Consider the following 15,599-nt stretch of genomic DNA (forward strand, 5'->3'; position numbering starts at 1 on the left):
CCGCACAGCCGCCGGGACCAACGTGGGTCCTTGCCCAAGGATACATGGGCACGCAGACAAGCAGAGCCGGGAATCGAACCCACAACCTAGAGTTGAAAGACGACTCCCTCTACCGTCGCCCCTGATATAACCAAAATATAATGAGAAGCAGATATTAATGGCCAATTTCTGTTGAGCCTTCTTTACAACTCATACAGTATAAAAACATCTGCCAAACACTGATGTTACTGTAACCACATCACAGTGAATAAAAAGAGGAATACACATATCGTGTGTGATCATTTGTCACTTGTTTACACTTTATTCTTCATAATAAACCTCTTATACATTACATTTTTAATTTCACTTATTCTTTAAATAGCAGTGGTTCCAACTGTGTGCCTATGGATCATGCTATATTCTCTACAGCTGACACTCGCTCTGAATTTAGTTTTACTTTCTCCTTTTCAAATGATTTCTCCTTTTCAATTTCAATTTTCAATGAAGTTATAGAACAGCGTGTTTATTAGTACTAGACATTTTAAACAAAAAAATAAATTACCAAGAGTGGACACTAAAAGAAAATAAATCTCTGTCTGTTGCCAGTGATAACGTTCATTCTGATACTTCCTAGTATCAATATCTAGAAACAGAGTTGATGTATTTGAAGCCTTTCTTCAAATCATATATTAAAACAATATCACAGACTACAGTTTGAAAACATTTTCAAACTTCAGTTGAATCTAGTTAAAAGGATCCATCGCAACCTGTGCAAACACACACAATGTACTGATGTCTTTGCATCTAACGCAGTAACAAGTTTCACCACCTTTTAAAAACAATTAAATGACCAATCTCGGCATCACAGTTTCCTATTTTAGTGGCAAATTTTCCTCTTAAATGACGCGACATTCTCACCTCCCACTGAGGTCACTTCGTTGTACACTTTGTTGTACACTTCGTTGTTTACTTTTACCTCTCACTGCCAAACACAGTGAGTTTCATGCCATGGGGGACCCACTTTTTGAAGATGGCAAACTATCATGACCCAAATGCCCAGTACCCAGAGCTAGAATTCCAAACACTGCTACTTTACCATTAATGTTGTATTTGTTTCACAGTTGTACACATAGTACTGTTTTATCCGTAGACATGTTGCTGCCCTAGCCTGGCATCCATAGTTTTTCCATTTTTCAAACTTCTCTCTGTAATGTCATGAACTCGGAGGCGACATCATTCCCAAATCCGATATTTAAAACACATACACATAAATTACATTACATGTCATTTACCAGACGCTTTTACCCAAAGCGACTTACAATGGAATTGAGTACAATCAGCCAGGGGTGGAGTTGAACTTGCAACCATTGCGACTGTTAGAGCCATACCTAATGGAAGGCCACAGTAGGTGGCGCTCTGCACTGGGCAGGAAGGTGTTAAATAAGAGCAAGAGGTAATTACTCGGCAGGTGTGCTGCTGACTGGGGAAGCACAAAGTTTTTTGACCGTCAACGTCGTCGCCGCGTCCGGCTCAGTCCGTTTGTTTAGACAAATAAATGTTGTTGATTGCATACTACGCTGATGTGTGTAATTCATTCATTGGACCCGGAAGACAACGCATCAACTACTACAAGTACCAGTACAGCAGCCCCCTCAAGTGGCTTAGGTTCGTTTTGTTGTTTTTTTATTTTAAGAACAAGTCACTACAGCGACCATGATGTCTTTCACACACAGGGTACCGGTCTTAACCACTCAAATCTTAACAACCGTTTTTGGGCCCAGAAACATATCTCCCACGACCCAACCGTGGGTCCTGACCCAGTGTTTGGAAAAGGACTTTGTGCATAGTCCTCCAATCACACACCACTAACACTAACCCCTATTTTAAGCAGCCTCTGGTCATTAAATAAATGTAGAATTTCAGGGGAAAATTGAACACTACACAATGTGTAGTGTTCAATTTTAGTTTCTGTACAACATTAATAAGAATAGGAAAAGACTACAATCATATTATATCAATTTAACCAGAAATGATCTAGTCTATGGCACGTATTAAAATAAACTATGATCATGTGGGTTTTGGTGATGCTCAGCTGACAGAAGTTGAGTCATGGACTCTATTGATACACAGTCTCTTGTTGGTGTAGCTCGACTGCTCAGTCTGTCGACTGTGCTTCCCAGCACCACCGTCTGGAAAAGCAAACAAAAACATGGTCTTTTACAATACTAGGTCAGCTCAGAGTTTCTGAATGCAGTCAACATGGCCGTTATATTGAAGGCAACTTACTGGCAATATGAGAGGGAGATGAGCTGATTGAAGGGTTCCTCTGCCACTGTGAAGACAGAGAAACATTCATCTTCAGCACAGTGAAAGCTGAGGAAGAGCCTCATCTACTTTGTCCAGCAACAAATCTAAAACCTGCCTAGTCAAACACAAACAATTATACTATATTGTGTATTCTTACACTGACTTTTTTTCTGCAGTACACTCAATATATTTTCAGAAATCAGCATTTAGTAAATACAGAGCCTGGGGGGTAGAAAAAACAAAAATACATAACTTAATAGTGCATGGGAACAGGGTGCATAACTCATGGCTATGTGATACTAATATAAAAAAATATATTAGGATAGATGAACAACCATCTCTGAATAAAATATAACAGTCTACAAGAAATAAGCCTCAAGTGCAAAATGTGCATGACATTGCTGAAGCTGAATGCAGTTAGTGTCAGATAAAATGTTTCCTTGCATAGCCTTATGTCCCACATTGTAAACAAAAACAAAGTGAAAACATTTCAGAATGAATGAAAACACAACCTTTCAAAATAAATACACTTCATACGAACCCAAAAGTCTTATATATGAAATAAATTTACTCAGATGAAAACTAAGCACATTTTCACTACAATTTTAGTTTTTAAACTCTAGTTTTTATTTTTATGTCAGTTTTTGTTATTTTGTTAGTTTTCGTTAACTATAATAACCTTGACAGGAACGAGACACTTAACTCGTTGTAATGAGTTAATGGCACATGGCAACGATATGTAACTTGTGGCCATGAGTTATAGAGCATGAGAATGAGATGCCATCCTTTAATAGCACTTGGTTACAAGATATGTAAATCCCCATGGGTTAATAACACGTGTTATTGTCTTTGTTTGTTATATGTTGGATCTACGTTAGCTCAGTGTCAGTGGCTACACACACATACACACATTTTCACACTGTTCTGAAAATGGAGGCCTGCTTGTGGTTCCCAGAGTCTCTTTTGAGTAGAATGGAAGTTTTAACTGCAGTATTGCAGTTAAAACAGCAATACTGCTCCAAACGAGTACTCACCAGGAAGAAGAAAACCTAAGTCTAAGGACAGATGGTGCCACTTGCTGTACAGACTGTAAAGCCCTTCATTGCAAATTGTGTTTGTGATGTTGGGCTATATGAATAAAAATGAATCATTCATCTCCTGTAGTTTATACTACAACACCTATTTGGAAAAAACTTTTTCATTCCCAAAACAATTTCCCAGAAAGTATGTTTGTTTGGATTTTTCCACACAGGTGATGATATTAACTAATATTCTGGATCAAATAAAGGATGTTAACACATTTTATTATATGTTATACAGAAGCTAAATATCTTGTTTTTACCTCCCAGGCTCTGTAAATGAACGCAAAAAAGTGAATGCACTCACTGTCAACTTGCTGATGTCGTTCAGGCTGCTGAACCTCAGGTAGGAAATGTCTCCCTTATTTTTGTTCCGGTCCTGGTCAGTGGTGTATATGTGCGTGATACCGGCTCCTCTGATCAGTGGTACACATTCATCACATGGACATTTAGTCACAAACAACATGGTGGGCTCTCCTGCTTTGATGTCTCTGGCCCTGAAAGTGTCATGAAGAAGTGTTTTAAATGTTTTGTCTCTGTTCTTCACATCAACATTTTCTTCTGCATACATGGACATGGTCGAACCTGAAGGTGAGGGCGTTCTGCTCCGCATGGACAATGAATCTGTATTTACGTCTATGTCGGTCTTCTTGTTTGGTGTCCATCTGTGGATACTCTGCATACTGTGATCCTACTGGGTAAGCGTTGTACCCACAACCCACTAGGGACAGACTCCCCATTCCAGCACTGCCAGCCTGGGACAAAACGGAGGAGAAACAGCAACATTAGATTGTTCAAACAAATATATAAATCTCATGTACTGAAGCTGCTAAGTTCACTCAACAACGATGGGTTTAGCCCACAGGTCATGAACATGGCATCATAGTCACAACATGAGGGAACTTTTTTTTCGAAATTTAAAGGTGACATATTATGCATAAATCAACTTTTTAACCATTTCAATACTTATATTTGGGACTCTGGAGGCCCTACCAGTCGCCAAAGTGTGGAAAAAGAATACTCCGTCATGTTTTCGTGGTCCCCCTTAGTGTAAGTATAGGTGATAAAACACGCAATGTTGAATTCCCTGCGCTTATGACGGCAGCATGCGCATTTCACCGCGAATGTTACCGCCCCACCAGTAAGTTTACCTCGAGAGCTCCACCTTAGCTCCACCTTAGCTCCACCTTGTCCCTATAAAATGTGAGAGTGCAGGCGAGGGAGGAAGAGCGGTATTATGTCAACGTGGAGGGACAAGTGTGCTGTTGGTGGCTGCACAGTGGAGCACAGTGTTTTACACAAACTTCCAGCCTCAGAGGATTTTATATATGAAGCTAATGTGCCGGATAAAGTCAGCAAACGTGTGTTCGTGTGTTCGCACCAGTTCGCATCAGACTGCGGCCAGCGGTCGCCGTATTTAGTCAGCGACCATATTTCACCGACGTACAAACACACACATTTTTAAGAAAAGGTCAAATAGAGCTCATAACTGACCATTCTGACACGTCCTAATTAAAAATATTTGCTCAGTACGTCCTCCATGACCGGAGCACAGACTCAGTCTGATACAGTCACATCAGCGATCAGCGGTGCTGTCCCTAAGTGTTTTTAACTGATTTACAGTTCGGCAGTGTTCAGCTTGATCCTTGTGTAGGACGTCTCTTCCTGTGACGCCACTCTCACTGTTTTCCGTGCACGCTGCCATGTTGATATTGTCAGAGAACTAGTGGAGGGAGGGGGAGAGGAATGGAGCACAGGGAACAGGAGCTGAGCGAGTGAGCGTTGTAAAAAGGACAAATCAGAAACCCCCTGGAAGAAGTGGGTGTGTGTTTGCCTGTGTCTCATTTGCATATAAAGGGACCATGCACAAAACCGAGCGTTCTGAAAGGGGCGGGTTTAGCAGGGTTATTGAACTGCTATGGTGCTTCATCCTTATGGTATTTTGACCAAAGCATGTCACAGACATGTTCATTAGGACACCAGGGAACTATTTTAACTTGGGGAAATAGGGTATAATATGTCTCCCTTAATTAAAACAATTAAAGATAGACTGATTAGCTTTCGGTGACCAAAGGTTACTGTGAAATGTCTTTATTTAAATAATGACCTTTTCAATATTGCATTAACATATTCACACATATTCAAACGGAATGAACATTCTCACAAAAAGAGAGGTGCATATTAACTCTGATGACTAACTGATGTGTTCATCGCTGAATTCCTGAAACAGATTTACAAAATGCAAAGTGAGGTAATGGGAGAAAAATGTACATCAAATCAATATTTGGTGTGACTATAGAGTACCTTGCCTTTAAGGTACTCTTGCACAAAGTCAGGGATTTTGTAGGATTATAATCAGGACTATTATTAACCAATTATCAAATGGAAGTTGAAACACAGTCATTAACTGAAACAGACACAGCTGTATGTGAGGTTTAAAACTGGGTGAGGAAGAGTCAGTTTTCATGTCACAGGTTACACACCATGATAAGACACAAGGTCGCTCTACTACATCAGCAACAGACTGGGGTTTCATTCAAGATGTGCTTTTCCAGCTCTTTTGAAGAAGCAAAAAAAAAAAAAAACAATGTTGAGGATCATATTCAGCCAAGGAAACTATACTTGGAAAATAAAAGAAATATCATCTTTACTCTGTTGGAGTCATAATGTAGTTGGAGTATACGCACACCAAATATTGATACAGATTTTTCTTCTGTTAGCTCACTCTGCATTAAGAATTATTATTACTATATTGGTAAAAGCATTCTTACTTTACAGCACACATGCCTAAAACCTTTGCACATATAGTCAACTACAAAGAAGGGGAAGAAAGGGGAGCTCACCGTGAGTCCTCTGGCCCAAATAACAGCACCCACACCTACTTTGGGATCCTCTGGAATGAAAATGACAGCTCAAGACATGAACTAGTGACTTTTAAACCTGTTATTCTGGATAATGAAAATAATAAAAAGAATGTCAGGCATGTTACATAACTTGACTAAACAGACACGTCATGAAGGTGTCATCATTTTCCTTAATTGCTTTGAATCCGAACTGAAGCAGGATATACTGTCTGACAGCTTATTGGTTTCTCGAGTACTGACAACTGCGCTACAGAACAACCCACCTGTTCTATAGGCCAGCAGTCGGGCTTGGATGATGCAATGACGAGCCACTTCTTGTGATACTCCTTCACCGTGAGGAGGCAGGAAGGACCTGGAGAGTGATGGCTCAGGTGTCAAACACCGTTCTCTGCATCAAAGAAATAACACAATGGATGGGTGAAAAATGCAAGAATAATTTCAAGTGTAATTAAACTCCCTCTTCTGCAGCTAAACTGTCACAGGAGTTTCCAGGTCATAATCTTCTTCAGTAGTTAGCTGTGGGCGACTGGACTTGCTTGAGTTGAGCTGAATACATTTCACCACTCATCCAAGAGGCTTCTTCAGTTCTGACTAACCAGTGGGAAGAAGCAGGTATTTAACGTCTGAGGCTGATACCGGTCTAGAGAGTTGTTAAGTTGAACAAGGTTTCAAGTCAATCTCGCAAAAAGATACCTCACACTGAAACTCAGTCCCCCCCCAACAAAAAGAGTTTTCTTTTACCTTTTGTTTCCCCTTAGTCAGTCAGTCAGTCAGTTGGAAATACCGTCCAGTACAATAGCTAAGAGGAGTTTATTTCAAGATGATCTAGGGGTTAAACAGAGATAGCATCACGGTGGATGGTTGGCTTTCCGACGGATTAACTACCTCTTACCTTTACCACTTCAACAATAACCGAAAAACAACATATTGTCTCTCTTTCTCTACATCAGTGACTGAATGCCGGACAAATCAGGTCACAGTAGGTGTGTTTATCAGAGGTTCAACTTCAGATTGTTTGACCGAATACCTGAGTTTGGGACAGAGTGGAGAAGTGAGGGGGCATATCACTTATTGTATCATGGAGTGGATAACTATCACTGTGACCCTTGTGTATTTTCTCAAAATCTTTATTTTATATTTTGTATTATCTATTTTTCTGTCTGTCAATTATTTCAGCAGGGTTGTGTTTATGTTGTTTACACTTAGATTTCAGAGTGGATATCCTTGTCATTTTGTGTATAGGCTAGTTAGGTTTGAATAATACAATGTTTGCAATGTACTGTTCTGAAAATAAATAAGGAGTTAAAAAAAGGTCACATCCTTCACATCCTAGATCTAATTTATTGTTCTGGTCTCACCCCCTCCAACCGTGCAACTGATGAATTAGCTAATGCTGATCACCTTCTCCTCTCATTTGATGTCAAACTCACCCTCTCCTTACCTAAGCTTCCTCGGACAATGGGCAGCTGGACAAGGACTGTATTTCACAAAGTCACAAAGTCTCTGTACACACTGATTAACATCACTCTCAGGTTGCCAGACTCTCTCTCCCTACTTAAGTTTAGTTTCACTTAATTCAACTTAATTAAAACAAGTTTCAAACCTGTAGAATCCATGGTGTTGCAGTGGCACTCCAGCAGTCACTGTAGCTAGAACCCCCACCAGCTCCCTCATGTTGTGTCTCAGGTTTGAGAAGTATGGCTCCACACAGTAATTATCAAGACCCATGTGCATCAAGATCTCCTGATGCTGCTGAGGCGCCTCGACAAGGAACTGTCTGGAAAAATCCTTCAGGTGCCTCAGTCGTTCTCTGGAAAACAGAAACAATTTCTTGAACCTATGGTATGTATTTATATAGCACTATTCAAGTCTTGGTGACCACTCAAAGCTGCTTTGAGCAGTTAAATAACGAGATCAGCTCATCTGATGCATGTGGCAGACGTTATTCCCTTAATTGTGTCTTCTACACAAAGAGGTTGAGACGGACTATTGAGTGAAAACAATGAAAAGTGCACTCTTAAGAGTCTGTCAACATGTTTTACTAAGATCTACTCGGATCCCCTGCACTTGTCATAAAGATCATCACTTGGATGTGGGGATAACGCAGCACTTTCGAGAAATGATCCAGGCTGCGTTGGATACGGAGAGCCCGCTTGGAGATGGAGAAGCACACAGTGCAGGAGCGGCGCACAGAAACCGGATAAGGGACATGTACACTCGTTGTCTGATATGTTCGATAAGATCCGTCTAAATATTTTCATAGTTTCTTAATTGATTTATTATTTGAAGCTTGAATATTAATCTATACAATTGCAATGCCTTGACTTTAGTGAGGTAAGTACACACAGTCCCAGCCATAACAACGAAGTTAGATTACACAAAACAATTTAACATATTTGGCATAATAATTTCGTTCTGTGTTTCAGTTTCAGTTTTTGGCCAAGTGTTTCAGCCAACAATTTTCATTTCAGTGCATCCCTCGTGTTAGCTTAGACAAAAACTATGAGGGAAAATGTTTGATTTTCTGACGAAAACAAGACATTGGGGGGGGGGAGTTGACAGACAAGGGGAAGGGAAGACGCAGGAATGAGTGGGAAAATGAGACAGACAGACAGACAGACAGACAGACAGACAGAGAGAGAGAAAGAGAGGCAAGAACAATACCAGAGACAGTACAGGTACAGGTTAACAACACAACAGTAATGACACTGACATTCATTTCAATAACAAGTACAATAGCTACAGTAATTGCCACATGAAGAAAAGGTAACTGAGCCTACAACTGTACCAGTTTGAATGTTTGGTATGACGAAATCTAAGACCATAACATGTCTCATGACACAATATAGACATGATAACCTTGTATGAATGTAATATACAGTACCTGTTAAAGAGTTCCTCTGTGTTCAGGCCTGGCTCATCATCGGCCACTTTATCCATGAAATCACAGTCTCTGGATGTCTCTTCAATAAACTGACCTAGTGCAGGTGCCAGTGGCTGCAGCAGCACACAGATGTGAGGACGACTGTTGGACTTCAACGTCTCGGTTGCAACGGCGTCTAGTACGGCCTCCTCTGTGATGCAAACAAGCTGACTGTGGGAGTGAGTGTGCAAATGGTCTCTGGACGTGGATTTGAGCACGCTGACCTCAGGGTCTCCGGGCCAGAAGGAGATCTGCCTGACTCCAGCTGAAGAAGAGCATGGATCATGGTAAGCAAATTCAGCATTTCTTATCTTCACACATTATTTATGTGATGGCTTAATAACGCACAGGAGTTATAGTTAGTTCAACCATGTTTGAGGAGGGCTTTAACTCTGGTCTTCCATTCACTCGTGGGTTACTGCACATTACTCCTACACTACTGCCTTTTTTGCTAGCTAGCTGAGATTTCTTTGTTCCACAAATGTGTCTTACCTGGATGTAAAAACACACAGAAAAGCTCTGACACTTTATCTAAAAAGATAAGGAAATAAAGTAGAGAAGAGAAGGAGGAGCAGACTTGTGCAGTGACGCTGCAGGAGCTGCTGATAAAGAGGAACAAGCTCTGCTTATGTGCAATATGTTGTTAAACTACCACCAAAACAGTGAAAACGTCACTTCTCTACATGTTACTGGAGAGTTTACATTAATATTCTGTACAAACAGTGATGAACCGTGACGTTGACAAACTCTGAGCCCCACTTAACTGCTCGAGTGTAAACCAGAGTAGTGTATGAATGAGAATGAGCGTGTGCAACGGCTATAGCAACCACGCCCCCACAGTCTCAGAGCAAAGAATAAAGCTGAATTTGACATTTTTAAACACTTGGCAACTTTAATCATTCACATTTGGCAAGGTGGTTACTGGCACCTTTTCCTAAAGTCAGAAGAGATAATTCTATTTTCAGGGACCTTAAATTGGTTATTTTTTGTAGGGACAATTATTGCACCAGAGTTAGCTTGCCGCTAATTTGCACCTGTTGCCCCTCGGCAGGTAGACAAAAGAGTGCAAAATGAAACACATTATATATGCTTATATCTAGAAGCAACAATAAATATTACTTAGCATGAATTAATGTATATATTTGTTATTATATTTCACATTGTGTTTTGTGAAATGTTAATTTTTTGTCCTGAATGTATATTTGTCTTAAGCTTTGTAAAAGCTTCTGAACCATAATGACCGAACCTTCGAAATCAATTCACAAAGAGTAGGTGCAACCAAATGCTGCTTTCAAATCACTGAATACACAAAGTAGGAATGAGCTAATCCAATATCCAGTACCTGTTAATATTAGTCAAAATCAATGAATCATTTTTCAGAAAAGGAGAAAATCAAAAGTACAGGCTGCAAAGCATGAGCTGAGTGAGGGCTGTACATATCTTGCTTTGCTGAAGGAGCATCATGTATTTTAAAGCGCTGGTTAAAGCTAGGTGTTAACAAATCAGCTTAGTTATAAAAAGTGGAAAAGACAATTGGATCAGTATAAGTAGAAATTCAAAGTTGTAATATTGGTATTGAACTAGACACAAAGAAGTGGTTTTGGGACATCCCTAATATAAAGAAGTACTGATAAAATCTCTTTCTTTCCTTCCACTCATCTCTCACCATTGATGATCATCTTAAGGCAGGTGGCACAGGGTCTCCTCGAGAAGTATAGCTGACAGTCAGCCAAGCATGAGCCATGTTGGATAATGGCTGCCTGTCCTGCATGGAGCTCCACTCCTGAAAAGTGGAATCCCACCACCTTACTGTCCTGCACCACCACCAGACCCATCCCACGAACCTGGAAAACAGCACATTCAAAACCATACTGGTAACCGATACTGGTTGTATGTCTTTGAAATAGCTTGAAATGGCTAGCACAAATGTGTTGTTAACAGATTCAGAGCTTAAAAGGTCGAAAATGACTGTAACAGACTGATATCGGTATCAGTTATCGGTATACCGGTTTCATACAGACTTGTAGAATTTCGCTTTTCTGTGCATATTTTTACAAACCTGACTGGTTTCATCCTCTTCCTGTTGTTCCCGAGGGAACAACTCCATCCATAAACTCAGTAAGGTAAACAAATTAACCCGGGATAACCTGGGACCATGGCCTGGAGGAAAGACAATTGAAAAAAGAAAATAAGTGAACAAAGAGTCATATTCTCTATTGTTTGACACCAAAGCGGTAATTACACTCACTGGTATGAGAGAGTACACTGCTGAGTATGTGAGGGAAAAATCAGTGTTGGAACATTGCGCCCGAGTTGAGGCTATTTATTCCAGACATTTCAGAAACAGAGGACAAATCTTTTCTTCCAATCACATTGTTCTGAACTTGAGAAAGCATAGGGCAAACCTATGTCAACGCTGTTCTGTTTCCCACAAAGTTAAAGCACTTCCCTAGTGGGGAAAGTGGTCAGTTCTGGTTTGTTATAGAGAGAGAAACCTTGAAATGTACAAACTATTGTTTAATGCATTGAATTGGAGGAATATGGAAACCTTGGTATTAGAAATTGCATCCAAATCTCAAAATATTAAAATATATATGAAAAATAAATACTAATAATAATGCAGGCCTTGTCTTCTCAGACAGAGAACGCTATTGATTTAAGGAAGGGTCAGCAAGTAAATTTAGCCTTGTGGTAATATTTTTCCAAACAACTGAATACCAGGCCAGGTCATCATATCAGGAAAAACCTGTTTTTTCCTACTAACCTTTTTTCTTCTAATCTAAACTATTCAATATTGTACAAAAATGGCAACGAGATGAAAAGTGTGTTGGCTTGAATTTGCAACAGAATGTTACTAGTTACTACTACTACCACCAGTTAGCATGTTTCTGTAGGTCATTGAATGGAAATGTATGTCAATACTGACATCTTATTGTTACAAATAATAGTAATAATAGTATCTACAGAAAATCATTATACATACATTTGAACTGGAGACAGCTGTGAAGGTTATTATGCAATGTCAAAGTAGCTGCGACATTAGGTTTTATTTATGTGGGCCAAATCGACTTTGTACAACAAAAGACTATATGTCACAGTATAAACTAGTTTCCCCGAATAGCTCACCTTGTATTCTGCTCTCAGTCTGGGTGCTGCTATCTCTCGTCTCTCGACCTGGCTTGGCCGTTTCGGCTCGGTGACCTATCTCACCCCCCTCCATCCACGCTGCCCCTTCAAGTGGAATAATAACTTCCACCCCCGGGCTTAGAAAATTAACAACGACCGACAAGACAACAGAGTTCAAATAATACACGCATCCACTTGTATTTACATTTTCCTGGTTGGGTGTATACAGTGTGAAGCTGTAATGGACAAATCCAACTTCCGTTCAGTGATTTCACAATAAAAGCATTACAGGCGTTGCGAAACAGCAAAGGGAACATGCAATAAAGGTGCTTTGAGTTAAAGTGATATTAATAAAATAAAATTAAAACCAAAACATGGCTGTGTTTTAATTACATGTACGTGTTATTTCTCAATGACTTCAAAATATCATGATATAGCCAGCATTGTGCTGCTTAATGCGAGCACTTTAAACTACATGTCATGTCATTTAGCAGATGCTTTTATCCAAAGCGACTTGCAATGGAATTAAGTACACTCAGCCAGGGGTGGAGTCGAACTTGCGACCATTGCGACCATGATGTCTTTCGCACACATGGTACCGGTATAACCACTAAGCCACTCCACCCCTGGACTATTAAAACTATTAAATAAACTAAAACTATTAAATAAACACCTAACGAAACGAAACTAGAACACAATAAAGTGTAGTTAAATTTAGTAACTTACTGATATTTGTGTTCACTTTGTGGAGTTGTTTAAATGCATTGTACATGGTTCATATGCGAAATATGACCTCTCATTTCAAGGTTATCTATTTATATCCGGCTAATGATCGGTAACTTCACCAAGTACTGGATTATTTGCGCCTCTTGACGTACACGCGAGGGCGGGGCAAAGAGAAGTCTATTTACTAAGAAGTCTGCAGTAACCGAGAGATAGTAGTTACAGGCGGCCATAGTTTTAGGCGGCTTTTCTTAACAGCACCATCAGTTGAACACAGAATACAGCGCTTGAATTCATGTGGTTCCAGCAGTTTATACCAGATGATGTAGCACTGAATGTGAAATTAATTTTATTTTTGACGTTATTTTGAATGCTTGAATTACACAGGAGAGTGTATGCTCTATTCTAAGTGTGTTTAAACCATTTTTTCCATCGTATTAATTAAAAAACAAAACACCATGACACACTTGACGCTAAAACCATCTAACCCCATAATTTAGGCATCATTAATTTAGTGAATTAAGTGTTTATTTTGACCAAACCAGAGCTGATGATTTGTGGAAACAGTGATTTGCCAGCAGGGATATTTTGGAGCCAATATAATTTGTGTTGGTCTGAAATTATATTGTTATTTGAGATGATTTAATTAATGCTTTTTTACAGAGTTTGGTGGCCCTTTCTGTTTAAAACGGGGGAGAAAACAAGGTTACTAATTTACAAATCATGAAATGCTGTGGCAACATCTCTCCCAATGTTTAGAGAACTTTGTTACATTTATGTTCATTTGTTTCAGTTCTGTTCAGTTGTATTGCCATACCCAAGGTCTATTACATGTTTGTTTCTGTGTATGACTGTGAAAAAGACCAAACAAACAGAAAGAAATGTGTTTTTCCTCTCTCTCCAGCTGTTGAAATATCTAGCTGAGATTTTGTAAAAATTGCACATTTCATAGCCTATAATTCCATCTACATTTTACCTGATAATGAACGAATTGTTCTAATTACAAAGATTTCCCCACATGCAACTCTTATATTTATTATTGGTATTTGGCTGGAATAAACCTTTAGAACTAAGTAGTTAGCTAAAGGTGTTAATTAGTAGCAATAACCCTTACTTGTTAATGCACTTCCAGAAATGAACTAAATGTTACTAAATGCAGTAAGAAACTGCAAACCCTTTTGATTTCATATACATTTATTTAATTTATTATTTTTTATAATTTGGGTCATTTTGGAATATATATATATATATATAGTTTTCTTCATCTTGTTTCAATGTTTTTAGTTTATCTAACTGTTTGCATGTTAAAGAAAATGTCTTACTTAAGTTTCTTATATTGTACTGAACATAAGAAATTAAATAAAAGTTAGAAATTGCAGTCTGTGATCATCCAAGTCGTTAGGTGGCGCTGTTAAGGAAACACCTGGCCGCCTGAGACTGCAGCCGCCTGAAACCACTGTCTCCGGATTGCAGAGACGTACTATTGTATTTACTTGTTGAAAAGTATCAATTTGTTTCACCAGGGGGCGACAAACGACTGGCTAACATGTAACCTGTGCTTTTCATATCCTGTAAAACAAGTAGTCACTTAAATACAAAATAAGGAAGGGAACAAATACTGAAGATATTAGATTTTTAAATATCTATATAACATTTAAATAGTTGTCTTCAACATGTTTATTTAAAAAAAGAAAAATTAGGATTATGATCGCTGATTCCCTACACGACACTGCGTGTGTTGAAGAGGCCACAGACTTGAGGAGTAGTTTGTCATATAAGCACTTTTCTTCAGTGAACCAGAAGCCATTATGCCTTACGTTCCAATGACATTTTGCACTTGTCTGCTCCACGCGTTCGGACCGAAATGGGAAAAAAAGCTTTCAGTTTCTCTGCCCCCTCAGCTTTGAATACCCTCCAAACTGAACCTAAATTGCAAGCTTTTATTTCACTGGGAGCTTTCTGCTCCATCTTAAAAGACAGACAACAGAAATCCATTGAACAGTGCCTGTGTTCTTAAATTGTTACTGCGACCACAACTCTTGCACGTTATGTTTGTCTAGTTGTACTCTTGTATTTCCATGTTTGTATTGTAGTTGCTGCCTTCCTGTTTTTTTATTTAACTATGATGTGTGCTGCTGCCTTTCTTGGCCAGGTCACCCCTGTGAAAGAGATCTTGATCTCAATGGGTCTTTTATCTGGTTAAATAAAGGTTAGATAAAATAAAAAATAAATATGATGCAATGAAAATTTCTCTGCTGCTACTTTCTGTATATTTGCAAAGCTTCCGGTGTGCAAAGACCTTTAAGCTTAACTGATGGTTGCAGGTAGCACTTGCTTTACTATGATGTGATGATGCAAGACTTACTCCAATAGCATCAGTGTAGCTCTCACTTGGGTCCCCATAACTCACTATGCTCCAACCTAGATCAGTTTTCTGTGCAAATGGTTGGTCTTCCTCTCTGCATACAACTTCTCTGGGCAATGATTCTAGTGGGAAATTGTACCCAATCAGAAGACCAAATTTGCATTCCTTTAATGGAGCAATGTGTTCAGTGAGATGTTCCAAATGAGGTTGGATTGAGGTTGAGATCAGAACCA

The 15,599-nt window shown here is 39.3% G+C and overlaps 1 protein-coding gene across 1 annotated transcript; it reads right to left on the reverse strand.

Annotated features, from left to right (window-relative positions):
* Positions 1-278: 278 nt before the first annotated feature.
* On the reverse strand, positions 279-12,509 carry cdadc1 (cytidine and dCMP deaminase domain containing 1). Its single transcript, XM_058619795.1, has 11 exons — positions 12,279-12,509; positions 11,212-11,312; positions 10,819-10,996; positions 9,114-9,417; positions 7,833-8,039; positions 6,493-6,617; positions 6,209-6,258; positions 3,951-4,120; positions 3,673-3,862; positions 2,266-2,311; positions 279-2,168 (listed from the first exon to the last, which is right to left on the reverse strand). Exons 1-11 carry the CDS (start codon positions 12,370-12,372, stop codon positions 2,068-2,070), a joined length of 1,566 nt encoding a protein of 521 aa, XP_058475778.1. The 5' UTR covers positions 12,373-12,509; the 3' UTR covers positions 279-2,067.
* Positions 12,510-15,599: the final 3,090 nt, after the last annotated feature.

Source organism: Solea solea, chromosome 2 (assembly GCF_958295425.1).
Source record: "Solea solea chromosome 2, fSolSol10.1, whole genome shotgun sequence".
Taxonomy (NCBI): domain Eukaryota; kingdom Metazoa; phylum Chordata; class Actinopteri; order Pleuronectiformes; family Soleidae; genus Solea; species Solea solea.